Source organism: Dermochelys coriacea, chromosome 2 (genome assembly GCF_009764565.3).
Source record: "Dermochelys coriacea isolate rDerCor1 chromosome 2, rDerCor1.pri.v4, whole genome shotgun sequence".
In the NCBI taxonomy this organism is placed as follows: domain Eukaryota; kingdom Metazoa; phylum Chordata; order Testudines; family Dermochelyidae; genus Dermochelys; species Dermochelys coriacea.
This window is the reverse complement of record NC_050069.1, coordinates 225,092,074-225,118,448: the sequence shown is the minus strand read 5'-3', so window position 1 is coordinate 225,118,448 and position 26,375 is coordinate 225,092,074. Positions and strand designations below refer to the sequence as shown.

At 51.5% G+C, this 26,375-nt stretch overlaps 1 protein-coding gene across 4 annotated transcripts in view; it reads right to left on the bottom strand.

The window, feature by feature from the left end:
* CDK6 (cyclin dependent kinase 6) overlaps positions 1 to 25,903 on the bottom strand; it is a 194,248-nt gene extending 168,345 nt beyond the window's left edge. The window contains exons 1-2 of one of the 4 annotated variants that reach the window (XM_038388470.2): positions 25,155 to 25,903; positions 16,977 to 17,481 (exon numbers count right to left, since the gene is read on the bottom strand). In XM_038388470.2, coding sequence (XP_038244398.1) covers positions 16,977 to 17,209 — 233 coding nt within the window. In that variant the 5' untranslated portion in view covers positions 17,210 to 17,481; positions 25,155 to 25,903. Of the gene's footprint in view, positions 1 to 16,976; positions 17,482 to 17,595; positions 17,775 to 24,963; positions 25,096 to 25,154 lie in introns of those variants that run through there. The other 3 variants (XM_038388471.2, XM_043509306.1, XM_043509305.1) reach the window with 3 other exon arrangements.
* Positions 25,904 to 26,375: the final 472 nt, after the last annotated feature.

Below are 26,375 nucleotides of genomic sequence, written 5' to 3'. Positions count from 1 at the left end.
CCCCTTCCTCCATGAAAGCAACGGCAGACAAATCGTTTCGCACCTTTTTTCCATGAAGGGCTATACTGCTGTCAGCAAATGGTGCAGTAGGACCGCTAACTGTCATCGTCATCCACCGTTTCTGCTGCAACTCTGCTCTGCTGCTTTTTTTTCAACAACAAATTTCTCCATGTAGTCTGTCGTGCTCCCGGGTACTTGTGTTCTTCCTCAGAAAACGTGCGTGGTGCTAACAGTCATCCTCCTCCGCTTCCACTGCAACTCTGCTCTCCTGGTGCCATGAATCCACTTCGCAGGTCCTCTCATCATTCTGCATAAATATCTATTTCTATTCTCCTGGCATCCGTCGTCATCCACCACTTCCGCTGCAACTCTGCTCTCCTGCAGATGCCTGATCAGCTCACCGCTGCTGTTGTGAGCATTGAAAATACTTCACACATTATCCTGCAGGATGTGCAGAACCTGCAAAAGCAGGCGAGGAGGCGACGACAGCGCGATCACAATAGTGATGAGGATATGGACACAGACTTCTCTCAAAGCACAGGCCCTGGCAATTTGGACATCATGCTGGTAATGGGGCAGGTTCATGCCGTGGAACGCTGATTCTGGACCCAGGAAACAAGCACAGATTGGTGGGACTGCATAGTGTTGCGGGTCTGGGATGATTCCCAGTGGCTGCAAAACTTTCGCATGCGTAAGGGCACTTTCATGGAACTTTGTGACTTGCTTTGAAGTGCAAGAATACCAAGATGAGAGCAGCTCTAACAGTTCACAAGTGAGTGCTGATAGCCCTCTGGAAGCTTGCAATGCCAGACAGCTACCGGTCAGTTGGGAATCAATTTGGAGTGGGCAAGTCTACTGTGGGGGTTGCTGTGACCCAAGTAGCCAACGCAATCATCGAGCTGCTGCTTTCAAGGATAGTGACTCTGGGAAATGTGCAAGTCATTCTGGATGGCTTTGCTGCAATGGGGTTCCCTAACTGTGGTGGGGCGATAGGGATATGTGTTCTATCTTGGGACCGGACCACCTTGGCAGACAGTACATTACCCGCAAGGGTTACTTTTCAATGGTGCTGCAAGCACTGGTGGATCACAAGTGACGTTTCACGGACATCAACATGGGATAGCTGGGAAAGGTGCAAGACGTTCACATCTTCAGGAACTCTGGTCTATTTGAACAGCTGCAGGAAGGAACTTACTTCCTAGACCAGAAAATTACCGTTGGGGATGTTGAAATGCCTATAGTTATCCTTGGGGACCCAGCCTACCCCTTAATGCCATGGCTCATGAAGCTATACAAAGGCACCCTGGACAGTAATAAGGAGCAGTTCAACTATAGGCTGAGCAAGTGCAGAATGGTAGTAGAATGTGCATTTGGACATTTAAAAGCACGCTGGTGCAATTTACTGACTAAGTTAGACCTTAGTGAAACCAATATTCCCACTGTTATTGCTGCTTCCTGTGTGCTCCACAATATCTGTGAGAGTAAGAGGGAGACATTTATGGCGGGGTGGGAGGTTGAGGCAAATTGCCTGGCGGCCGATTACGCACAGACACCAGGGCGATTAGAAGAGCACAGCTGGGTGCCCTGTGCATCAGAGAAGCTTTGAAAACTAGTTTCATGACTGGCCAGGCTACGGTATGACAGTTCTGTGTGTTCTCCTTGATGAAAACCCATCCCCTTGGTTGACTCTACTTCCCTGTAAGCCAGCTGACCTCCCCCCTTCGATCACCGCTTTCAGAGGCAATAAAGTCATTACTGTTTCAAAATCATGCACTCTTTATTAATTCATCACACAAATAGGGGGAAAACTCACAAGGTAGCCCAGGAGGGGTGGGTAAGGAGGAAAGCACCAGGTGGGGTGGTGGATGAGGGGAGGAGGGAAGGATAAGGTCACACTACAATTCAAAACTTATTGAATGCCAGCCTTCTGTTGCTTGGGCAATCCTCTGGGGTGGAGTGGCTGGGTGCCCATAGCCTCCCCCCGCATGTTCTTTGGCGACTGGGTGAGGAGGATATGGAACTTGGGGAGGAGGGCAGGCAGTTATACAGGGGCTGCAGCGGCAGTCAATGCTCCTGCTGCCTTTCCTGCAGTTCCAACAGACACCTGAGCATGTCAGTTTGCTCCCCCATTAGCCTCAGCATTGCATCCTGCCTCCTCTCATCACATTCATTTAACGCTTTCCTGGACTCTGCCATTGTTTGCCTCCACGCATTCTGCTGAGCTCTTTCAGTGCTGGAGGACTGCATGAGGTCTAAGAACATATCATCGCAAGTGCGTTTTTTTCACCTTCTAATCTGCGTTAGCCTCTGGGACAGAGATGATAGGGGGGAGCGTAGAAACATTTGCAGCTGCAGGAGGAAAAAAGGGAGAGTAGTATTTTAAAATACATTTTAGAGGAAAAAAGGGAAGACTATTTCATACTGAAGCAAGCGATTCACATTACATAGCACATGTGCTTTTGGTACAAGGTCACATTTTGCCTTTTTGAGTGCCTGCCGGTTTGGTGTGAGACATCACACATGCTCGGCTGGGCAACAGAATTCAGCTTGCAGGCAGCCATAGTAAAGCAAAGGGTTTCGGCTTCTTCAACCTTCATAACATGTTGGAATGTTTCAAACAGCAGTGCTCTCCTTTCCCATACCAAGCAAAGCCCGTTGGGTTGGCCATTTAAAAGGAGGTGCTGCAGATTTAGGGTGAATGTGCAGCACAACCCAACTCCCCACCCCACACCCAATTCTCCAGGATGATCGCTTCATCCCGACCCCATCACCTCGTGGCTAGTATCAGGGAAGATCCCTGTCAGCCAAATGTGAATAGCTCAGTATGAACGGGCCTCCCCCCACCGCTTGGCTAACAGCAGGAACAGGCACCTCTGAATGTCTCCTTAAACAAATTTCCCGTATTTGAACCAGGTGACCATGAATGATATCACTCTCCTGAGGCGAACACAAAGAGATAAAGAATGGATGTTGCTTGAATACCAAAGCCCGGGCCCATTCGCTACAATGCTTTGTTCTGAAATGATTCCAGACTATGTGCTATTGGCTTGGTGTAGTAAAAGTGTCCTACCGTGGAGGACGGAATAAGGCTGACCTCCCCAGAAACTGCAAAGGCTTTTAGAGTACCTCCAGGAGAACTTCATGGACATGTCCCTGGAGGATTTCCACTCCATCCCCAGACACGTTAACAGACTTTTCCAGTAGTTATACTGGCCACAAATGCATCCCAAGTCTTCAGGGCAAATTAATCATTAAACATGCTTGCTTTTAAATCCTGTATTATATTTACAAAAGGTACACTTACCAGAGGTGCCTTCTCTGGCTTCATGGTCAGGGAGCCCGCCTTGGGAGGGTTGGGAGGGTATTGGTTCCAGGGTGATGAACAGTTCCTGGCTGCCGGGGAGAAGGGATTCTCCGCTTGCCTGCTGTATGCTATCCTCAACCTCCTCCTACTCCTCCTCATCCACAAAATCCTCTTCCCTGTTGCGTGAGACTCCCCCCTTGCAGGTGTCCACGGACAGTGGTGGGTTAGTGGTAGGGGCACTTCCTAGAATTGCATGCAGCTCATCGTAGAAGCAGCACGTATGGGGCTCTGACCTGGAGCGACTGTTAGCATCCTTTGTTTTTTGGTAGGCTTGCCTCAGCTCCTTAACTTTCACGCGGCACTGCTGTGTTTCCCTCTGTCCATCATGCCCTTGGAGATTTTGGCAAATATATTGGCATTTCCTCTTTTGGAACAGAGTTCTGTCTGCACGGATTCTTCTCCCCATACAGCGATCAGATCCTGTACTTCCCATTCGGTCCATGCTGGAGCTCTTTTGCAGTTCTGGGACTCCATGGTCACCTGTGCTGATCAGCTCGCCACGCTGGTCAAACAGAAAATGAAATTCAAAAGTTCCCAGGGCTTTTCCTGTCTACCTGGCCAGTACATCTGAGTTGAGAGTGCTGTCCAGAGCGGTCATAATGGAGCACTCTGGGATAACTCCCGGAAGCCAACACCCGTCGAATTGCATCCACGCTACCTCAAATTTGACCAAGCAAGGTCAATTTTAGCGCTACTCCCCTCGCCGGAGAGGAGTACAGAAATCGATATTAAGAGCCCTTTAAGTCGACAAAAGAGGCTTGGTCGTGTGCAGGGTTAAAATCGACCTAACACTGCTAAATTCGACCTAAACTCGTAGCGTAGACCAGGGCCTAGATGCAAGTTATCCAAGTAAGGTTGTAAAATCCCCATCATTGGATATTTTTAAGAACTGGTTAGACAAACAAATATCAGGAATAATCTAGTATACTTGGGCCTGCCCCAATGTGAACTAGATGACCTCTCTAGGTCCATTTCAGCCCTACATTTCTATGATTCTATGAAAATGACTGCTGTATGCTGAAGTCTGGGGTCCAGAAGTAGGAGCAAGGAGACCCATCCATGGCCTCCCCTTCTGCCCGCATCATATATACCCTTCTGCCCTTTTTATGCCAAGAACACACTAGACACAGGGCATGAGTTAGGAGTCCATATAATGCACATACTCATCTATTCCTCTGCCATTACCTCATTTTTACTACCTGATGTGACAAAGTTCCTTCTCTGCCTTGGTGGGCCCTGTGCATATTGGCAGATTTGCTCTCCTCAGAGATTCATGGCAGCCCTCAGTTTGGCCACTTTTGTGGCTCAAATCTACTGGTCACTCAGCTAACCTCATCACTGGCCAGCACGGGGAAAAGGAAGAAGAATAATCCCCGCAGTCTCTGCACCAAGTGGGTCGGGGAACATACCAGAGACCTTCCCCTCTGGTGGAACCCACAGTCCAGGTCAACACCTCCTGTGTCTGATCAGGAGTTGGGAGGTTGTGGGGGGAACCCAGGCCTGCCCTCTACTCTGGGTTCCAGCCCAGGGCCCTGTGGATTGCAGTTGTCTAGAGTGTTTCCTGTAACAGCTGTGTGACAGCTACAATTCCCTGGGCTACTTCCCCATGGACTCCTCCCAACACCTTCTTTATCCTCACCACAGGACCTTCCTTCTTGTGTATGATAATGCTCGTACTCCTCAGTCCTCCAGCAGTACACCTTCCCACTCTCAGCTCCTGGTGCCTCTTGCTCCCAGCTCCTTGCACGCACGCCTCACTGACTGAAGTGAGTTCCTTTTTAAACCAGGTACCCTAATTAGCCTTAATTGATTCTAGCAGCTTCCCAATTGGCTCCAGGTGTCCTAATTAGCCTGCCTGCCTTAACCGGTTCTAGCAAGTTCCTGAGTGCTCTGGAATAGTCCCTGTTATTTTACCCAGGGAAAAGGGACCTGCTTAATCTGGGACTAATGTATCTACCTTCGACCACTCTCTTGTAGCCATCTGGCATGACCCTGTCACACAGAATAGAGTAGGTATCATCCAGCAACCTCTGTAAAGGCTGATGCAAAGAAATAGGGTCCTCTGTAATATCCTTTTTCTCCTTGATTGCTTCCTTTATTTCCTGGTGGTCCAGCATGCCCACTGATTTCCTCAGGGGTCCTGCTTCTCATATACTAAAAGAATTTTTGTTATTAATTTCATATCTTTGTCTATGTGTCCTTCAAATTCCCTACTAGGCATCCTACTTTCCATCTGACATTTTACTTGCCATAATTTATGCTCCTGCCTGTGGGCCACATTTGGGCTACATTTCTATTTCTCAAAGGATGCTTATTTGGCTTGAATACCCTCTTGAACCATACAATTTAACCATATAGTTTTTGCATGGTCGCCCTGTTTCATTTAAGGATACACATGCCTTCTGTGACTATGTTATGAAACCCTTAAGTAGCTGCCATGAAAACTCCAAGCATTTTAATTCCCTAATGTTGACTTTAGGGCCTTTTTGAATAGCTCTCTCATTTTTTTAAACCCCCCCTTTCTAAAGTTTAGCATCACTGTGCTAGTTTTTTGGTACAGTCCCCTTCTCTAAAGAACTGAATTTAATTATATTGTGAACACTGTTACTTAATGGTTCAATATTTCTTAAATCAACTCCTGTGAGTTACGAAGGACTATGTTGAGAATATCCTCTCTTGTTCTGCACCCTAGAACTTGCTGCTCCAAGTAGCAACCATTTAATGTGTCAAGAACGCTTTTCTTTAAACGTTACCCTTTATTTGTCCAGTTTATATGTGGGTAGTTGATGACACCCATGTTTACTGTTTTATTAGAGACTGTAGAGGCATCTGAGTGTAACACTGCACACTCAATATCCTTTTCCTGATCTTGAGACTGGTAGAACAACCAAATGAGTAGATTTGTATTTTTCTGACTTGGGATTTTTATTTACACAGATTTTGCAGCACTGTCTTTTCCACTCACAATTTTATCTCATTACATCCTATGGAATCTTTAGGATACATTGCTATTGCTTCACCTCCTGTAAAGTAGATAGCCAGATATCACAACATCCCAGCGATTTCTGTCATTCCACTACATTTCAGAAATGGCTCATGAAGATGTCCTTGTTAGGCATTCTAATAACTTATTTTGGGTTTAAGCTTTTTGCATTGTGTACAGACATGTATAGTTTTTATTTTGGGTTAAATGTTTTATTGTCCAACTCCCCCTTACTTTCCCCAAATGTACTACTGCGATATCAACTTATCCCTCCTCCAGTTCCTGTAATTTCTGTCTTTACCTCTTACTACTCGATAGAGAGTTCTTTTTGTATTATTGACATCCCTAACAGATGCTTTAGTCCAACAGAACAAACAGAGAGAGAGAGAGAGGCACTCTGACTTCTAGAGGATATAGGAATATGAACAATAAGCAGCAATAAGATAACCTGACTTGCTGTTTAAAATTAAATTACAAGGTTAGTAGATAAAGGGAACACGGTGGACATGATATATTTAGGCTGGAATTTTCAAAGGGGCTGAAGAGAGTTAGGCGCTCAACTCAACTCCTTTGAAAATCCCAACCTAGGAGAATCTTGCAAAAAATCAAATTCTCATAATTAGTTCAAACAAAGGCAGACGCATTGAAAACTTTCTAGGAGGTATTAAGTAAAGGGTAATGATACACAGCAATGTATCAAGTTGATGGGAGGTTTCTAATGAGAAACCACAGGGACTGGTGTTCCGTCGTGCCTTTATTACAAATCTGAAAGACTGAATAAGCAGTTTATTTGCAGATGATGGTAAATTGTGCTGTTGCATATTGTCACTGAAGATAAAACATACAAGAAACTAGAATGTTTATAAATATGAGAGAACAAAGTGAGATTCAATTTGGAAAAAACGCAACTTACTGCCTATGGGAAAAAATAATGGAAGTCAATGATATTCAATGTCAGGGAGAAAACTGGATATCAGTAATGCTGAGAGCGATCTAGAGAGAATAGTGAGCAACCAATTAAAAGTTTACAATGTGATATGGCAACCAAAAAGACTAGTGCAATTCCAGACTGTAGATACAGAAATATTCCTTCACAGACTAAGGAGGCATATACAACTCTAGAGTAACTGTACCTGGAACACAACGTTCAATACAGGGCACCACATTACCAGAAAGATAAACCAATTAGAAAGTTCAACAAAAAGCATCAAATGATTACTGGGCTGAAAGGATTTACATATAGGTTAAAAATACAGCATAGTAGGTATAGCTTAAGAAGTGGGCAGGATAACATAAGTTTTCAAATACTTGATGATTGTAAATATTAAGGTGGGAGAATAATTACTTATGGTTTTAAAAGGGGATATAAGTGGGAGTAATGGAGTGGGATTAAAAAAGGGAAAAAGTTGGTGGAATATCAGAAAAAACTTCCAGATGTGATATCTATTATATTGTAGAATAGTTGCTCGAGGAAATAGAACCCAATAACTTGGGACATTTAAAATTTGACTAGACAATGCCCTAGGGAATATATTTTATATTTGGATTTCTGATTTAGCTGGAAAATGTGTAAAAATGTATCCATCTCTGGAGTAGCTACCTATCTCAGGGGGCTCAAAATGATAAGTACTATTTTGCCAGTTATGCTCATTCAGCAGGCTCAAGATCCACCTGTTTCTGACACAAGATAGAAGGTTTAGATTAGTCCTGATTTTGGTCAATCAAGCCTCAATTTGAGAGCACGAAGGCGGAAAATCCAGCATTTTTTGGAGGATGCTGTCCAGTACTCATGTTGCAGGGGTAGGCTCCAAACTTTCTTAGGAAACACATACTGGGATTCTAGAATTCCGCAAATGTTGATCTGGGGGAATTATTTGGTCATCAATGAGGAAAATTTAAACAAAAATTAGCTATTAGTGTAATTTTAAGAATGTCATTTATCTCTGCTAAAATAAATGCATAAAATACAGTTGCCATTTACATTAGGGGAGAGAAAGAGGAGTTAGAATCAAAGCTAGAAGTATGACTGAATTATGGAACCTTATACTAATGCTACTAAAAGGATATAATTTTAGCTCGGACACGACAACACTGCATCATAACACGTGGCAGGAGCGGGAGGTGGGACACAAAAAAAATGTATGTATTCTCAAAAAAAAAACCAAAACAAAACCAAAACACAAAACTTATTTTTTACATAGTTATATTTTTAACTCCAAATTTTGGTGCTATGGCTTTTAGTTTTTATTAATAATTAATAGATTAAAAATCTTTCAGGTTCTGAATTTATTTTTCCATTGAACGTTTGTTCAAAGCTTTTTCGGTAAATTAGATTTTAAAACACCTTATTATATGCTAGAGTATTTTCAACAATTTCTTGTGGCAGCTTTCACAAATACTCTTTAAAATTCCTTGCCATAAAGATGGAAGGTAAAATGTAATCATCAGTGGCTTCAGTATAAATGCTTTTTCATACTGAGACCTAAAACCTGTGGAACAACAGCTTTATGTGGATTTTTTTGGGTAAATAAATTCCACTAAGGCTGTTTCATTTCAGCCGTCAGTTGTGTATCCCCTTTACCACTCCCCCACATATCTGAGTACAGTCAGTACATTCCCAACTCCCACTGCCAAATTAAAATAAAAACGCTCTTGGTCTAGAAATGATTGAGGTGGTTTGCTCTAATCAAACTAAACCAGCCAAATGTTCCTTTCAAAAGGTAACTGCAGCTGTATGCAAACTACCACATCAAATGTGGGGAAAAAAATAGCAATAGAATTCTATCCTTACACTACAGTGCTGGCTCCAAAGATGAAGAGAAACAAAAGCATCAGCACAGCTAAGAATTACATTGACAAAAAGCTCCTAGAAATATGCTGACTTAAACTGTGAACAATGTATTGAAATTTCCAGTATATAAATTAGCTAATTTTGGGGAAAGGGGGGAATTCCCTAGAAGTGTTAAATAGCAACAGATACCTTGAGTCATTTATTCTAGTGACCAGAGCGTCAACTAGATATATTTAAAAAGGAGTACTTGTGGCACCTTAGAGACTAACTAATTTATTTGTTAAGGTGCCACAAGTACTCCTTTTCTTTTTGCAGATACAGACTAACATGACTGCTACTCTGAAACTAGATATATTAAAAGATTTAGCTAAAATATCATAGCAAATTAAGAAAAACAAAAAACAAAAAAAACCAGACCCGTTTCTCACTTCCTGTCTCTGTCAAAATACTTACCGTTCTGCACTGAGTAATATTGAATTTGGACTTTTAGAACAAGCTTCAATTAAACTTGTAATGATTCATCTGTATATAGAATTTGTCAGTTAAATCATTAAACATGGGAAATTCCTGCAAAGATGAATTCATGGTGGGTTTAGCTTTCAGTTTGCTTCACTAAGAACAAGCCAGTTACTTGTTTGTGTTAAACTAGCATGACGTAAAGAACAGCAGTATTCACACAAGGGCTGCTCTGAACTATTTTCAAAACACAATAGGCACAATTTATTATAGGTGCAACTCCATTGATACTAGTGAATTGGTATAATTTGGACAAACCTTCATTTTGGTAACTGAAGTCATCTCCTTGTTGCTTTTCAGGGCAGAGACCTGTTGTTGTCTTATATGTCTATAAGACACCTAGTTTAAGCTCTATGATTCCAGTAGCATCACCATGATGACGCACATCATCTCAATGAGCAATCCTGTTGAATTCAGTATGAGTAGGGATGATATAATTGGTCCTTATATAAATAAGAACTTTGATTTCAAAAAATAATTGAGGAATATTTTGTTACCTTTACTTTTCTAAGGATAGAATGTATACGTAAGCAAATTAACACAACTCAACAACATGGATGGGACAGGACTAATGGTATTTTTATGGCACGCACATTAGTGTCAGTTAATCAACAAACATTCATGTTCTGATCATGTGAAGACTCATGATATAAAGTTTTCCAGTGTGAGGGGTATTTTTACCACACCATACCATTCTCCATGGAAACTTTCACTAACACTCATGCAAAAAAGCTTGTACTCTATGCAAGTGGATTTTCCAAGCCTTGAACTACATCTTCAACCTCCTTTTCCTTATTCAGGCTTATCTTGCCCCTGCTTCTCATGGATATGTATTCAAGCTTCATCATCACTTACTTAGTCTATTTGTAAACACTCTACACACACAGGTAGAATAGATGGTCATTCGGGATCTCCCTAAGTGCCTATTATCTGAACTACAGGGGTTTCAAACTGATTGCATGAGGTTTTTCCTCTTATTTCAGGAATTGGGGCCATATCCCCTGTCCTCAGTTACCTTTACAGGCTTCTCCAAATCCTAGCCATCTGCAGATCCAATTCAAAATTGTTCTGATTGTTTTCCAAACTCTCACTTGTCCACTAATATTACAGCCACTGATTCTCCCATTTGGTTACTCTCCCTTTCTCCACTCTCGTTCTTTGCTCTCCATCTCCACATAACTTTCCAGAGTTGGGGAGGGTCGCTCTTTTCACTTTGCCCTATAAATCTGGGACTTTCTCCCTTCCTTCCAGCCACTTCCTCTCTTCAAATCTTGCCTAAGGACCATCTTGTTTGCGTTAGTTTGACTCTGAATCCCACTCATCTTTCCCTTCCCTCCCATTATTTCATACTCCCATTCTTCTCTAATTGAAACTAATGTGCAGTGATAATTACCTTTTACTTTTACCATGCTCTTAAATTTCAGTTTCCTTTTCTTTTACTTTTCTCCATCTTTGCACATAGATTACCCTTTCTGCCTTCTGAGAATCTCAGATTCCGACAGTATAAATGTACTAATTTCTCTCTCTCTCTCTCTCTCTCTTTAGTGGCTTGTCATACATCATCACATAAAGAGTTCTATAAAAAATAAATTGATTGCACAATGTTGACCTGTAGGAGTGATGTTACACACTAAAAGTTATAACATTAGTTTGGCAGTAAAAGCAAGGAAGGAAGGAAATAGTATTCACTGGAGACTACCACCCCCTAAAATAGAACCGTTACACTTTAAAGGATGGAACTTCTGAATGGCTTCAGTAGACGGTCCTTTAAAACTTATTACCAGACAGACAGTGTTAACATCCCCACAAACTGGAAGTAAAAAACAGAATATTAGCTTCTGTTTTAAAATTCCTCTCCTACTTATCTCCTCTCCTTGCTTTTCATCATTTTAATTAAAAAAACATGAAAACAAAATGTTAATCACCCTGGAAAGGGAATTATCAAAATTCTGCAACTACATGTTCTGAATGCTGCCAATAACCAGGCTAAATAGGGGTATTCAACACCGAAAACTCAGTTATATTTTTATTGTTAGGCTCTATCCTCTATTTTTATGTGATCCTATTACAATATAATGCCACAGGAAGCATCAGACTATTAAACACCTCTGAAGTGTTGAGCTAGTCTACAGGGAGGGAAGCAAACATTGACCTTTTTCTATAGAGCTGAGGAAATAAAGTGTATCTGACTTGCTGCACCCAACCTGAAGAGTGAGAACTGTGTTTTTCTCCGACAGAGCTTGCAAAGTTGCTAATATTGTCTTCTAATATTTTATATCCTTTGGGACAATATTAAAAGACCCCTAATCATTGCCAAATTATGCAAATAGAGGAAAAGAATGATACTTATTTGGTTTCCTATAGACTGGCTCCATGTTGCAAGGAGATCATTGAATAATGTAATGCCTCCAACTGGCTAAACCATCATGTAAGAGCTAGAGTCAATTATCTGGGCTACATGTCTTGGAAACTAACAAAAGACAGAAATGAGATTTTCAGTATTTGTGTGCTGAGTGCCCTTGTTAGTCTGGCAATTGAGGCATTCAGTAAATACAAGCTAAAGGTGCCAGAATTTTGACAATTCTTTTAACAGCAGGAGCACATTTCAGATCACCAAATTCTAATAAGGATTTGTCTATCTGGAGCTTTTAAGACCCGTTAACTCTCAACAATACTAAAAAAGCCAGAGTTCTGGGAAAGTTAAGTGCCAAGAAACAAAAATATAGGGCTTTGTGAGTTTGTTTTGTTTGCTTAAGGACCTTGAACATTCTGAACACTGCTAAAACTCTTAAATATATTGGTCTTGAAAACATTTGGAATCTAAGTAGTCCCTCTTTTGTAGCACATTCTTTAAACGCATATTTCCAGTATGAAGCCTGATTAACTTTTAACAAACTAATCATCTGATTAATAGCAGGAAAGATATAAAATTAACACAATGTAGAGCTGAATTTAACAGTGTGATCATAAGAAGATTTTTTACAAATCTATTACAGCAAGGAATACTCCCAGTTTTACACACAGGAATTTCCTGAATCTAATATGTCATTCATTCCTGGCAAAGTCTGTCCTTTGTCTACATATACTTCATTTTCCCCCCAAATAGAACAGCAGTAAGTTACATAAGTGCTGGACTAATTTGTGCCAGATTTAACTACTGTATACAATAACTTTTAATGAAGCATTTCATCTTCCTATCTGAAGAGTGGGCTAGATAAGCAACTTTATATCACTTCAGATGTAATTGGTAGTATGATTAAACACACAAAATATTTTAAAGCAATGCACGACAAAATTTGCTCACGCAGATCTGTCTTTAGGTTTTTAATAAAATGCTTTGACTCAGAGGAACTTTCATACCAGGGCAAATGTGAAAGCGAGAACATTTTCTACACAAGCAAACAATCCTTTTACAGTACTTTGCTTGTAACTTTCTAAATCCCAGTTCCTACAGTTTTAAGTTATGTAGGCTCAAACCTTCAAAGTCAATGGGAATTCTGGGTGCCCAAGGACTGCAGTTTCTTTTAACTGTTATAAACTCTTTCTTGTTTTCAACATAGTTCCTGTTTCTGCTTAATTCTGCAGTGAGGTCATAATGAAATTCAGTCCGTTGCTGTAGAAGCAATCATGATGTCACAGATTCAGCACTGCATTGTAGAAATATAGAGAAGAAAGGCTAGGACAGAAACAACATGAACTGAAACTCAATTAGCAAAAAACAGCATGGTTTGAAAAAAAATTTTTTAATGTTATTAATGGTTATTTAAAAGTTCAGCCCACTGTGAAATTTCTGCCTAACGGGTTAAATCCTGTGCCATCCCAATGCAGAGTAATAGTCAGCTTGGGCACAAACTGTTTCTCGGGGCTGTGGGAAGAAATCCAAGCCCATTATGATAATCCTGAGTCTGCAGTAGCTCTTGTCACTTCTGCAGTCCAGCTCCACAGAGACCAGTAATTGCTGAATCCATGTAGCAATAGGTCTATGACTCCAGCATCTGGCCATCCCATGGCCCAATCATTTTTCATCCTCCTAAACACCACTGCATGGGGACATATAAGAAAATCCCTTGCAGTGCTGGGGTCCATGACCCTGTGTGGGCTACCCAAATCCTGCTATTTCTGCACAACAGAATCACATCAGTTCCACTGGGCCTGTGGAATTTTGAAGAGGCAACTTCTGCTGTTAACTGAAGGTTGTATCATTTGTGGGTGTGTTGATATACATCATCTTGACCAAGCAGATTGACGCAAATTTGTTCAGGTGCACTGATCATGTGTTGCTCAGTTATTTGAAATTTGTCTACATTTTGACTCATAATGCCATCATGAGTTTGTATTGAACAACTCATGGCTTGCACATCTCATTACTCAGACACCAGTTTCTACTTTATACTTGAATGTCACTCCTAAGTCTCAGACAGACTGCTTGCAGTCTTTTAAAAAAAGAGAAATTTCCCCTTCACAACAATACTTGGATTTTAAATGCTATTTTATTTTTTTATTCTAGTTATCTGATAATGATGCAGCTTTTATCTTAGTATTAAAATGCTGCATGTTTCATGATCTTAATTCGCCAATACTGAAAAGGTTCCAGTTTCTAGACTGGTTATTCACATAATAAACATTTGTAATGAACAAAATACATTTAATAATTGTGTGCAGATAGGTCTATGGAGTGAAACTACAGATCTTCATATACAGCATTTATTTTTCCAGGTGTATTTACAAAATAAAAAAAGTAATCCTTTAATCTCAAGAAATGATAAGATCCCCTACTGTGCTTGGTAAAGGAATCAAAACATTTAAATCTTTGCTCCTTCCTATACAAACAAGTTAGTCTTCATTAAAAGAAAATTTCAAAACACTCAAACTATACTTAAAACTCCACCTACTCAAAAGATACCACTGAAAACAGAGGTATGCTTTTAAACCAAATTTCTCCCATCCCAGAAGAGCTACTGCTTGAACTTGCTTTTTATTTCTTTCCATCCGTTGGAGTAGAAAGGTGTACTGCAGAGGTGCCAAACTCACTGGTACATAATGACCCAACCTGTCGCATCTGAAATGCTGATTGTGGCAAGCACTGCAGGCTTCAAGAAAAAGTAATTAAGTCCTGGAACATTCTTCCAGATAAATTTCTATTAAAACTAAATATTCAAATGTACATGGTTAAGTACTTGTTGCTTGGAGGTAATGAATTATTCATTTGATCTTACAGTAAATATTTTAACTTGTAATATACCTGTAAAATACCAAATAGAGGCTGCTGTGCATTTTAATCTGAGCAAAACAAGTCTGTATTTGCATGCTTTTTTCAGACATTTTGTTCTTTGTGATTCTGCTGAATTTAAAGTGTTTATGAAAATTGGAGGGTTCAAGAACAGAGCCTCTTCTTACTGGATCACTGTATATGGAGTGATCCCAGCAGGGACAAAAATGCCACAGGTATGTCTTATATTTAAGTATTTCCAGGATTTTAGTTTTTTCTGCACAATCTAGGCTTTCATTTAAACAAATAGAGGTCAAGTTTTAAATGGGGAATGTCTAAAACTAGGCACCTAAATCCATACTTAGGCACCAAAATAAGTGGCCTGAAGTTCTGACCACCCCCAACTCCTACAAGTGTCAACAGAAACAGTGTCCAGTCAGACAGTACACTAAATCAAGCCACTTGTTTCAGCTGCCTAACCTTAAACACCCATATCTAAAAATTTTAAACTAAGTTTCTAGTCCTCTGTATTACTAGATGGCCATCAAAAAACTGTCACTATCCAAACAACAGAACCAGCACAGTTGTGAACTCCAGTCTACACCTCACCATTAACTTCAATGAGGTCTCTGCTTGAAGTCCAGTTGAGATCTAAAAGACATACAGTAAGGTAAAACACCCCTCCCACTTAAAAAAAAAATACATTGTTTTTCTAAGCTATTTTTAGAACGTAAACCCTTTGCCTACCCAGTCCTTGGAGTAACAAGACTCTACTGCCACAATGTCTGGAAAAGAAAGAGAATGAGAGTTTCTCTATCCATTTACCTTTGCATTTTAAAAATTACTCCCAATCTCCCTTCTCCTGTTGCAGCTTCAACATGGAACCTCAACTCAAGACCCTAAAATGGGCACATGGCTCACAGCATGTACTTCATATTGTACTTTAGCTTCCCAAGCCTATAAGAGATTTGGCATCACAAAAGTATGAACTGTCTTCATTTTCCTGTCTAATGTTGTATTATTTGAACTGATGCACAAGTATTGGAGGTGCTTTTGTTAATATTACATTCTCACCTAAACTGCAGATCAGTGAAGTTTCACATCGTCATGTACAGGTACACCTGCTATAAAATTGTCCATTTGTTAAAGTTCATAAAGTAAGATTAATGATAAACAAAGAATTCTACATATTTGAAAGAAATAACTCAAAAGTACTTTCCAAAACTCTCTGCATGATTGCAGGGCTAACCTAAATCAGCAATAAGTTTAAAATGCATAATCATTTACTAGTAAAACAATTACACAGTAGAGGACAGTTTCTATGTTTCAAAAACATTCCTAGAAAAATTCCATCTAAATTTCTTCAAGTTTTCCAGCATCCCTGGTCACAAGCTGCAAGGATTAATAAGCCACTTAAAACGGACCTACACGTTATATAAGCACAATGTTGAATATGTAAAGATACAAAGGCTTATAACAGAGGCAGTCTTTGTTCAAACTTAGGTTTGGGTATTCAGAATTACTAGTCACAATAAGGAAATCCTTGCGCCTTTCTTGACACTTCCGAAATAGGGCTTGCAAATTGTATTTCTGTATCTGTTAGTACAAGCCCCCCCAAATGCAGTCCTAAGTGGTCACTTCTCCTGCTTATGCTTAACACACTGAACTAGAACCCTACAAATTCCCACTCCTTGTCTAAAGTTGGTGGGAACATTACATTATCCACTGCCACTTTCATAATGAATAGGTCTGCCAAAAATCAGCCGTGTTGGGCAAAGTGGATATGCAAGACAAAGGAGTTCTCTCTTTTCATTCCCTCTTCTTGTGCCTGCGGAGATCAAAGGCTATATATGGCTCCTTGCCCATCCATTCAAACACTTCTGTCATACACCTATGTCTCTGGAGATGGGTTCCTGTAGGTGGGAGGCAGAGCAAAAGGATGAGGTGAGATCAGGCTGGCAGCATCCTTGCCTGCCCGAAACCTCATACCACACTCCATGCATCAATTTAGTGCTCATTTGACCCATATACTCGAATTGGTATCCAATCCACCCTTGTACCATGTACCAAAACTAGAACTCAGTTGACCACGGGTCCCATTCCGGTGCCTCACCTGACCACATTGGGGTGCTCAAAGGTCTCCAGGTGCCTCAATACTGCCACCTCACGGATGGTGGAGAGTGGCATTCCCTCCTCGCTTGTCTGTACCCGCACACGCTTCAAGGCTACAAAACGACCTCCATTCTTCAAGTCTCGGGCCTTGAATACCTTCCCATAGGCTCCTTCACCAATCTCAGCCACACATTCATACTGTTGGTCAGCTAGGCTCATGCTGTCCTTATCCATGCTGGTGCTACTTCTTCTCTTGTGTCTGGAGTGCCTCAGGTCCTGCTGTTGAACTGGCTGCTTTCTGCAAACTAGAACTTTGCTACTGCTGAAAATACAGTGCACACACCGTTTGCAGAGCTGCCACTGCTGGAGGAGCAGGCAGGATTATTTCACCCTCCTGCTCCCTTGTTCTGCTTCAATACAGTCCCCAAAATGCCTTCTCTCTCTCTCAGCCACCAGCAATTATCATATAGACTTTGGGATCATTGTCTGGGTAAAGCCAGTTAGATCTAAGGAACAAAAAAACCAAACATGAGAAGTTCATTAGTGCTGGGGTTGTCTCCTCTCCAGCATCATTTCTCCCTGTACATAACATGCATCTGCTGCATCTTCAGTTCACTTACTTTACATGGTTTAATAACTGAGAAAAACAGACTGACATACATTATTTCATGAGATGGATGTATGCAGGACACAATATGATGCAGATGATGGGAGCAAGTGGAATGCTGTAGGACTGCAAGACATGACCTGCATGGTATGGTTACAGAGTAGGTTCAACAATGCATAGGGAGGGGTAGCAAGTCAATGCCCAGGGAAAGGGTGGGTACCAGCTCAGTGCTGAAGATAAGGGGTGGGATATAGTCCCAGGGCAGGGGGTACCAGCTCAGTGTTGGGGATGTGGGTTGAGCGAGCAGTCCTACAGAAGCAGGTAGCAGCTCAGTGAGGAGGAAGACAGAGCCCTAGGGCAGGGGAGCAGCTCAGTGATGGGGCAGAGTCCCAAGGTGAGGAAGAGTCCAGGGGAGGGAAGTGCCCAGGGGAAGGGGTATCAGGTGATGGGGGTGGGAGGGGAGGTGGTAGCAGGTCAGTGACAGGGGGGATTGCTCAGGGGAGGCGGTAGCAGGTCAGTGACTGGAGTGGGAAAGTGCCCAGGGGATGGGTAGCAGGTCAGTGATGGGGGTGGCGGTGGGGAAGTGCCCAGGGGAGGGGGTGGCAGGTCAGTGACGGGGGTGGAGTGCCCAGGGGAGGGGTAGCAGGTCAGTGACGGGGGCAGGAGGGGAGTGCCCAGGGGAGGGGGTGGCAGGTCAGTGACGGGGGCGGGGACGGGAGAGTGCCCAGGGGAGGGGGTGGCAGGTCAGTGACGGGGGCGGTGGTGGGGGAGTGCCCAGGGGAGGGGGTGGCAGGTCAGTGACGGGGGCAGGAGGGGAGTGCTCAGGGGAGGGGGTGGCAGGTCAGTGACGGGGGCGGGGGTGGGGGAGTGCCCAGGGGAGGGGGTGGCAGGTCAGTGACGGGGGCGGCGGTGGGGGAGTGCCCAGGGGAGGGGGTGGCACGTCAGTGACGGGGGCGGCGGTGGGGGAGTGCCCAGGGGAGGGGGTGGCACGTCAGTGACGGGGGCGGCGGTGGGGGAGTGCCCAGGGGAGGGGGTGGCAGTGGGGGAGTGCCCAGGGGAGGGGGGCGGCGGTGGGGGAGTGTCCAGGGGAAGGGGTGGCAGGTCAGTGACGGGGGCGGGGGTGGGGGAGTGCCCAGGGGAGGGGGTGGCAGGTCAGTGACGGGGGCGGGGGAGTGCCCAGGGGAGGGGGTGGCAGTGGGGGAGTGCCCAGGGGAGGGGGTGGCAGGTCAGTGACGGGGGCGGGGGTGGGGGAGTGCCCAGGGGAGGGGGTGGCAGGTCAGTGACGGGGCTGGCGGTGGGGGAGTGCCCAGGGGAGGGGGTGGCAGGTCAGTGACGAGGGCGGCGGTGGGGGAGTGCCCAGGGGAGGGGGTGGCAGTGGGGGAGTGCCCAGGGGAGGGGGTGGCAGGTCAGTGACGGGGGAGGCGGTGGGGGAGTGCCCAGGGGAGGGGGTGGCAGGTCAGTGACGGGGGTGGCGGTGGGGGAGTGCCCAGGGGAGGGGGTGGCAGTGGGGGAGTGCCCAGGGGAGGGGGTGGCAGGTCAGTGACGGGGGCGGCGGTGGGGGAGTGCCCAGGGGAGGGGGTGGCAGGTCAGTGGCGGGGGTGGGGGAGTGCCCAGGGGAGGGGGTGGCAGTGGGGGAGTGCCCAGGGGAGGGGGTGGCAGGTCAGTGACGGGGGCGGCGGTGGGGGAGTGCCCAGGGGAGGGGGTGGCAGGTCAGTGGCGGGGGCGGGGGAGTGCCCAGGGGAGGGGGTGGCAGGTCAGTGGCGGGGGCGGGGGTGGGGGAGTGCCCAGGGGAGGGGGTGGCAGTGGGGGAGTGCCCAGGGGAGGGGGTGGCAGGTCAGTGACGGGGCCGGCGGTGGGGGAGTGCCCAGGGGAGGGGGTGGCAGGGGGGGAGTGCCCAGGGGAGGGGGTGGCAGGTCAGTGACGGGGGCGGCGGTGGGGGAGTGCCCAGGGGAGGGGGTGGCAGGTCAGTGGCGGGGGCGGGGGAGTGCCCAGGGGAGGGGGTGGCAGGTCAGTGACGGGGGTGTGGGAGTGCCCAGGGGAGGGGGTGGCAGTGGGGGAGTGCCCAGGGGAGGGGGTGGCAGGTCAGTGACGGGGGCGGGGGTGGGGGAGTGCCCAGGGGAGGGGGTGGCAGTGGGGGAGTGCCCAGGGGAGGGGGTGGCAGGTCAGTGGCGGGGGCGGGGGTGGGGGAGTGCCCAGGGGAGGGGGTGGCAGGTCAGTGGCGTGGGCGGGGGTGGGGGAGTGCCCAGGGGAGGGGGTGGCAGGTCAGTGGCGGGGGTGTGGGAGTGCCCAGGGGAGGGGGTGGCAGGTCAGTGGCGGGGGCGGGGGTGGGGGAGTGCCCAGGGAAGGGGGTGGCAGTGGGGGAGTGCCCAGGGAAGGGGGTGGCAGGTCAGTGGCGGGGGCGGGGGTGGGGGAGTGCCCAGGGGAGGGGGTGGCAGTGGGGGAGTGCCCAGGGGAGGGGGTGGGGGAGTGCCCAGGGGAGGGGGTGGCAGGTCAGTGGCGGGGGTGGCAGTGGGGGAGTGCCCAGGGGAGGGGGTGGCAGGTCAGTGGCGGGAGCGGGGGTGGGGGAGTGCCCAGGGAAGGGGGTGGCAGTGGGGGAGTGCCCAGGGAAGGGGGTGGCAGGTCAGTGGCGGGGGTGGGGGAGTGCCCAGGGGAGGGGGTGGCAGGTCAGTGGCGGGGGTGGCAGTGGGGGAGTGCCCAGGGGAGGGGGTGGCAGGTCAGTGGCGGGAGCGGGGGTGGGGGAGTGCCCAGGGAAGGGGGTGGCAGTGGGGGAGTGCCCAGGGGAGGGGGTGGCAGGTCAGTGGCGGGGGCGGGGGTGGGGGAGTGCCCAGGGGAGGGGGTGGCAGTGGGGGAGTGCCCAGGGGAGGGGTGGCAGGTCAGTGGCGGGGGCGGGGGTGGGGGAGTGCCCAGGGGAGGGGGTGGCAGTGGGGGAGTGCCCAGGGGAGGGGGTGGCAGGTCAGTGGCGGGGGCGGGGGTGGGGGAGTGCCCAGGGGAGGGGGTGGCAGTGGGGGAGTGCCCAGGGGAGGGGGTGGCAGGTCAGTGGCGGGGGCGGGGGTGGGGGAGTGCCCAGGGGAGGGGGTGGCAGTGGGGGAGTGCCCAGGGGAGGGGGCGGGGGTGGGGGAGTGCCCAGGGGAGGGGGTGGCAGGTCAGTGGCGGGAGCGGGGGTGGGGGAGTGCCCAGGGAAGGGGGTGGCAGTGGGGGAGTGCCCAGGGAAGGGGGTGGCAGGTCAGTGGCGGGGGCGGGGGAGTGCCCAGGGGAGGGGATGGCAGTGGGGGAGTGCCCAGGGGAGGGGATGGCAGGTCAGTGGCGGGGGCGGGGGTGGGGGAGTGCCCAGGGGAGGGGGTGGCAGGTCAGTGGCGGGGGTGGCAGTGGGGGAGTGCCCAGGGGAGGGGGTGGCAGGTCAGTGGCGGGAGCGGGGGTGGGGGAGTGCCCAGGGAAGGGGGTGGCAGTGGGGGAGTGCCCAGGGAAGGGGGTGGCAGGTCAGTGGCGGGGGCGGGGGTGGGGGAGTGCCCAGGGGAGGGGGTGGCAGGTCAGTGGCGGGGGCGGGGGTGGGGGAGTGCCCAGGGGAGGGGGTGGCAGTGGGGGAGTGCCCAGGGGAGGGGGTGGCAGGTCAGTGGCGGGGGTGGGGGAGTGCCCAGGGGAGGGGGTGGCGGTGGGGGAGTGCCCAGGGGAGGGGGTGGCAGCTCAGTGGCGGGGCCGGCGGTGGGGGAGTGCCCAGGGGAGGGGGTGGCGGTGGGGGAGTGCCCAGGGGAGGGGGTGGCAGGTCAGTGGCGGGGGCGGGGGAGTGCCCAGGGGAGGGGGTGGCGGTGAGGGAGTGCCCAGGGGAGGGGGTGGCAGGTCAGTGGCGGGGCCGGCGGTGGGGGAGTGCCCAGGGGAGGGGGTGGCGGTGGGGGAGTGCCCAGGGGAGGGGGTGGCAGGTCAGTGGCGGGAGCGGGGGTGGGGGAGTGCCCAGGGAAGGGGGTGGCAGTGGGGGAGTGCCCAGGGGAGGGAGTGGCAGGTCAGTGGCGGGGGCGGGGGTGGGGGAGTGCCCAGGGGAGGGGGTGGCAGTGGGGGAGTGCCCAGGGGAGGGGGTGGCAGGTCAGTGGCGGGGGCGGGGGTGGGGGAGTGCCCAGGGGAGGGGGGTGGCAGTGGGGGAGTGCCCAGGGGAGGGGGGTGGCAGGTCAGTGGCGGGGGCGGGGGTGGGGGAGTGCCCAGGGGAGGGGGTGGCAGTGGGGGAGTGCCCAGGGGAGGGGGTGGCAGGTCAGTGGCGGGGGTGGGGGAGTGCCCAGGGGAGGGGGTGGCAGTGGGGGAGTGCCCAGGGGAGGGGGTGGCAGGTCAGTGGCGGGGGCGGGGGTGGGGGAGTGCCCAGGGGAGGGGGTGGCAGTGGGGGAGTGCCCAGGGGAGGGGGTGGCAGGTCAGTGGCGGGGGCGGGGGAGTGCCCAGGGGAGGGGGGTGGCAGTGGGGGAGTGCCCAGGGGAGGGGGTGGCAGGTCAGTGGCGGGGCCGGCGGTGGGGGAGTGCCCAGGGGAGGGGGTGGCAGCTCAGTGGCGGGGCCGGCGGTGGGGGAGTGCCCAGGGGAGGGGGTGGCGGCGGGGGAGTGCCCAGGGGAGGGGGTGGCGGCTCAGTGGCGGGGCCGGCGGTGGGGGAGTGCCCTGGGGAGGGGGTGGCAGGTCAGTGGCGGGGGCGGGGGTGGGGGAGTGCCCAGGGGAGGGGGTGGCAGGTCAGTGTCGGGAGCGGGGGTGGGGGAGTGCCCAGGGAAGGGGGTGGCAGTGGGGGAGTGCCCAGGGAAGGGGGGTGGCAGGTCAGTGGCGGGGGCGGGGGAGTGCCCAGGGGAGGGGATGGCAGTGGGGGAGTGCCCAGGGGAGGGGGTGGCAGGTCAGTGGCGGGGGCGGGGGTGGGGGAGTGCCCAGGGGAGGGGGTGGCAGTGGGGGAGTGCCCAGGGGAGGGGGTGGCAGGTCAGTGGCGGGGGTGGCAGTGGGGGAGTGCCCAGGGGAGGGGGTGGCAGGTCAGTGGCGGGAGCGGGGGTGGGGGAGTGCCCAGGGAAGGGGGTGGCAGTGGGGGAGTGCCCAGGGGAGGGGGTGGCAGGTCAGTGGCGGGGGCGGGGGTGGCGGTGGGGGAGTGCCCAGGGGAGGGGGTGGCAGGTCAGTGACGGGGGCGGGGGAGTGCCCAGGGGAGGGGGTGGCGGTGGGGGAGTGCCCAGGGGAGGGGGTGGCAGCTCAGTGGCGGGGCCGGCGGTGGGGGAGTGCCCAGGGGAGGGGGTGGCAGTGGGGGAGTGCCCAGGGGAGGGGGTGGCAGGTCAGTGACGGGGGCGGGGGTGTGCCCAGGGGAGGGGGTGGCAGCTCAGTGGCGGGGCCGGCGGTGGGGGAGTGCCCAGGGGAGGGGGTGGCAGCTCAGTGGCGGGGCCGGCGGTGGGGGAGTGCCCAGGGGAGGGGGGTGGCAGGTCAGTGGCGGGGGCGGGGGTGGGGGAGTGCCCAGGGGAGGGGGTGGCGGTGGGGGTGTGCCCAGGGGAGGGGGTGGCAGCTCAGTGGCGGGGCCGGCGGTGGGGGAGTGCCCAGGGGAGGGGGTGGCGGTGGGGGAGTGCCCAGGGGAGGGGGGTGGCAGCTCAGTGGCGGGGCCGGCGGTGGGGGAGTGCCCAGGGTGGGGGTGGCAGTGGGGGAGTGCCCTGGGGAGGGGGTGGCAGGTCAGTGGCGGGGCCGGCGGTGGGGGAGTGCCCAGGGGAGGGGGTGGCAGTGGGGGAGTGCCCAGGGGAGGGGGTGGCAGGTCAGTGGCGGGGGCGGGGGTGGGGGAGTGCCCAGGGGAGGGGGTGGCAGTGGGGGAGTGCCCAGGGGAGGGGGTGGCAGGTCAGTGACGGGGGCGGGGGAGTGCCCAGGGGAGGGGGTGGCGGTGGGGGAGTGCCCAGGGGAGGGGGTGGCAGGTCAGTGGCGGGGGCAGGGGAGTGCCCAGGGGAGGGGGTGGCGGTGGGGGAGTGCCCTGGGGAGGGGGTGGCAGGTCAGTGGCGGGGGCGGGGGTGGGGGAGTGCCCAGGGGAGGGGGTGGCAGTGGGGGAGTGCCCAGGGGAGGGGGTGGCAGGTCAGTGGCGGGGGCGGGGGTGGGGGAGTGCCCAGGGGAGGGGGTGGCGGTGGGGGTGTGCCCAGGGGAGGGGGTGGCAGCTCAGTGGCGGGGCCGGCGGTGGGGGAGTGCCCAGGGGAGGGGGTGGCAGCTCAGTGGCGGGGCCGGCGGTGGGGGAGTGCCCAGGGGAGGGGGTGGCAGGTCAGTGGCGGGGGCGGGGGTGGGGGAGTGCCCAGGGGAGGGGGTGGCGGTGGGGGTGTGCCCAGGGGAGGGGGTGGCAGGTCAGTGGCGGGGGCGGGGGTGGGGGAGTGCCCAGGGGAGGGGGTGGCGGTGGGGGTGTGCCCAGGGGAGGGGGTGGCAGCTCAGTGGCGGGGCCGGCGGTGGGGGAGTGCCCAGGGTGGGGGTGGCAGTGGGGGAGTGCCCTGGGGAGGGGGTGGCAGGTCAGTGGCGGGGGCGGGGGAGTGCCCAGGGGAGGGGGTGGCAGCTCAGTCCCCGGAGGAACAGCGGAAATGCCCCCAGCCAGTGGGCAAGGGAGTCCCGCGGGGGAGGAAGCGGCTCAGCGCCCTGCCCCGCGGAAGGGAGGCACCGCCTGGCTCCGGGAGCAGCAGCTGGCTGCCCGGCCCTCGGGAAGAACGTCCCGCGAGGCCAGGCCGCTGCGTGCCTCAGGCGGAGGAGCGCCCCCGCCGGGGGGACTGCTCCGTGCCTCCCACGGCGCGCGTGTGAGGTCGGGGGAAGGGGCCTGGCCCCGGCGTGCGCCTCAGGCTCCGCGCGCCCCACGGCGGCGTTTGGTGGCGATCGGCTAGAGCCGCTATTGCTGACTCGCCGAGCGCTGCGCCCATGGAAAGTTACTGCACGGAGAAGAATGCGTGCACCGCAGGGGAAGCCCCCAAACAGCCCCCACCACCGGGGAAGCCCGCAGGGGGAGCCTCCAGACACCCCCCGCCACCAGGCCAGGGCGCCCGCAGGGGGAGCCCCTAAACAGCCCCCACCAGCAGGGCTGCATGCGCAGAATCACCCCCTAGAAACAAACGTCTTCTTACGACTGCATGCTCGGGAAATCCCCTCGTCCATTCTCCCACCAAGAATGCTTGCGGGATGGGGGGAAGAAAGAAGGGCAAAACCACCCCCCCTCCGAGTAAAAATGCGTGCAAGGAGGGCCCCCCCAAAGCAACCCCCAATAGGGATGCATGCGGCAGCAGACGGGGACGCCCCCGACAAGAAGCATTGGGGGACCCCACTGAAACACCCGAAAACAGGCGTGAACCGCCCCCCAACACAGACTCGTGCCCAGGCAACATGCGCGGCGGTTCCCTCCCAGAATACATGCAGGGGAGGGGGCGGCAGAAACGGTACCCCTACCGCCAGGGCGGGCCGTCTTGAGGAGGGGGGCGCACGCTGCCGGCTCCCCAGAAAGCCCCAATCACACCGACCGAGGAAGAGAAGCCCCCCCCCCCTTAGCCACAATCCCACCCAGCCGGGCCGGGGCTGGTCGCGGGGCGGTCGGCCGTAACACTATATGGCAGGAGAAGCACATGGCCACTTCCAATTACCTGCTGCGCTCCACAGCTGCCCCGATCGGCGCACGAGCCTCAGATAAGCTTCCGCGGCGGGAGGGGGGGCGGGGGAAATAGCCTTCCCCGAGGCAAACCTCCCATTCGATTACCGCGAGCGAAGACCCCAACCGGGCAATAAATATTCACATGATGATGCCGCCAGCAGGTCTCTGCCGCGGCAGCCCAGGCCACACAGGTAGCTGCTGCAGCTGCTGCTCCTCCTCGGCTCTGCTGCTGCCCTCAGCTCGCATCCTCCTGCAGCCGCCGGGCAGCACCTTCCTGCCAAGGGATCTGTAACTCCGACCCCGATCGGCTTCGGCCTCCCACCCCCACCCCTGCCTGGGGGGGGGGGGGGGAACCAATACAAATGAAAGCGACTCAACGTCCCGCGTTCACCAGGCTGCCGCTGATCGCAAGCCCGGCAGGCTGCCCCACGCAGCTCCCCCGTGTGCGGGGCTCGTAAACCAGCCCTCCGCGCCGCCCGCTGCTGCGGCTCCTCCAGCCTCTCTCGGCTCCGGCTCACTCTGAGCGCAGCGGCGGCAGCACAGCTCGCAAACCTCCCCACCCCACCCCACCCCCTCAACTTTTTTTTTCCCCTCGCTTTCCCACGCTGGCTGAATGTGACTTGACCCCGTTTCAAAAAAGTTTGACATAGTGCTTTAACATTTCCGCATTCCTCCCCGACTACAAAGGCTGCAGCCGCCTCCTTCTGCTTTCTGTCTCTGCTCTCTGTCTTCACACTCAATGAAATCCTTCATGTGCCTCTGCCAAAGGCAGCCACATACCGCAAGGGTCGCCGCTAGCGCAACTGCCAGAGGCATCCACCCCGGGGGCGGGGGGGGGAAGGGGGAGACATCACTGGGGAGCAAAAACCTTAAGGTGATTCTTATTTGCACTCAGGCAGCGCCAAAGGACCCCCGGTCATAACTGGGGCACTGTTGTGCTAGGTGCTGTATAAACATAATTATTTATACTGCAGGAGCCCCCAAGGCCTGATTCAGAGGTAAGGCTCCATGTGCAAGAGCAGTGCAAACAGCTAATAATAAATATTACTACTTAGGCTTGTAGTGCTTTTCATTCACGGATCTCAAACGAAGCATGGTCCCTGCAAGGAGATCGTTGTTATTATTTGCTAAGCAATCACAGGGCGCTTGACCTTGACAAGACAAAAACAAAGAGCAGACCCTGCCCCAAAGAGCTTCCAATGGGATGGGGGAA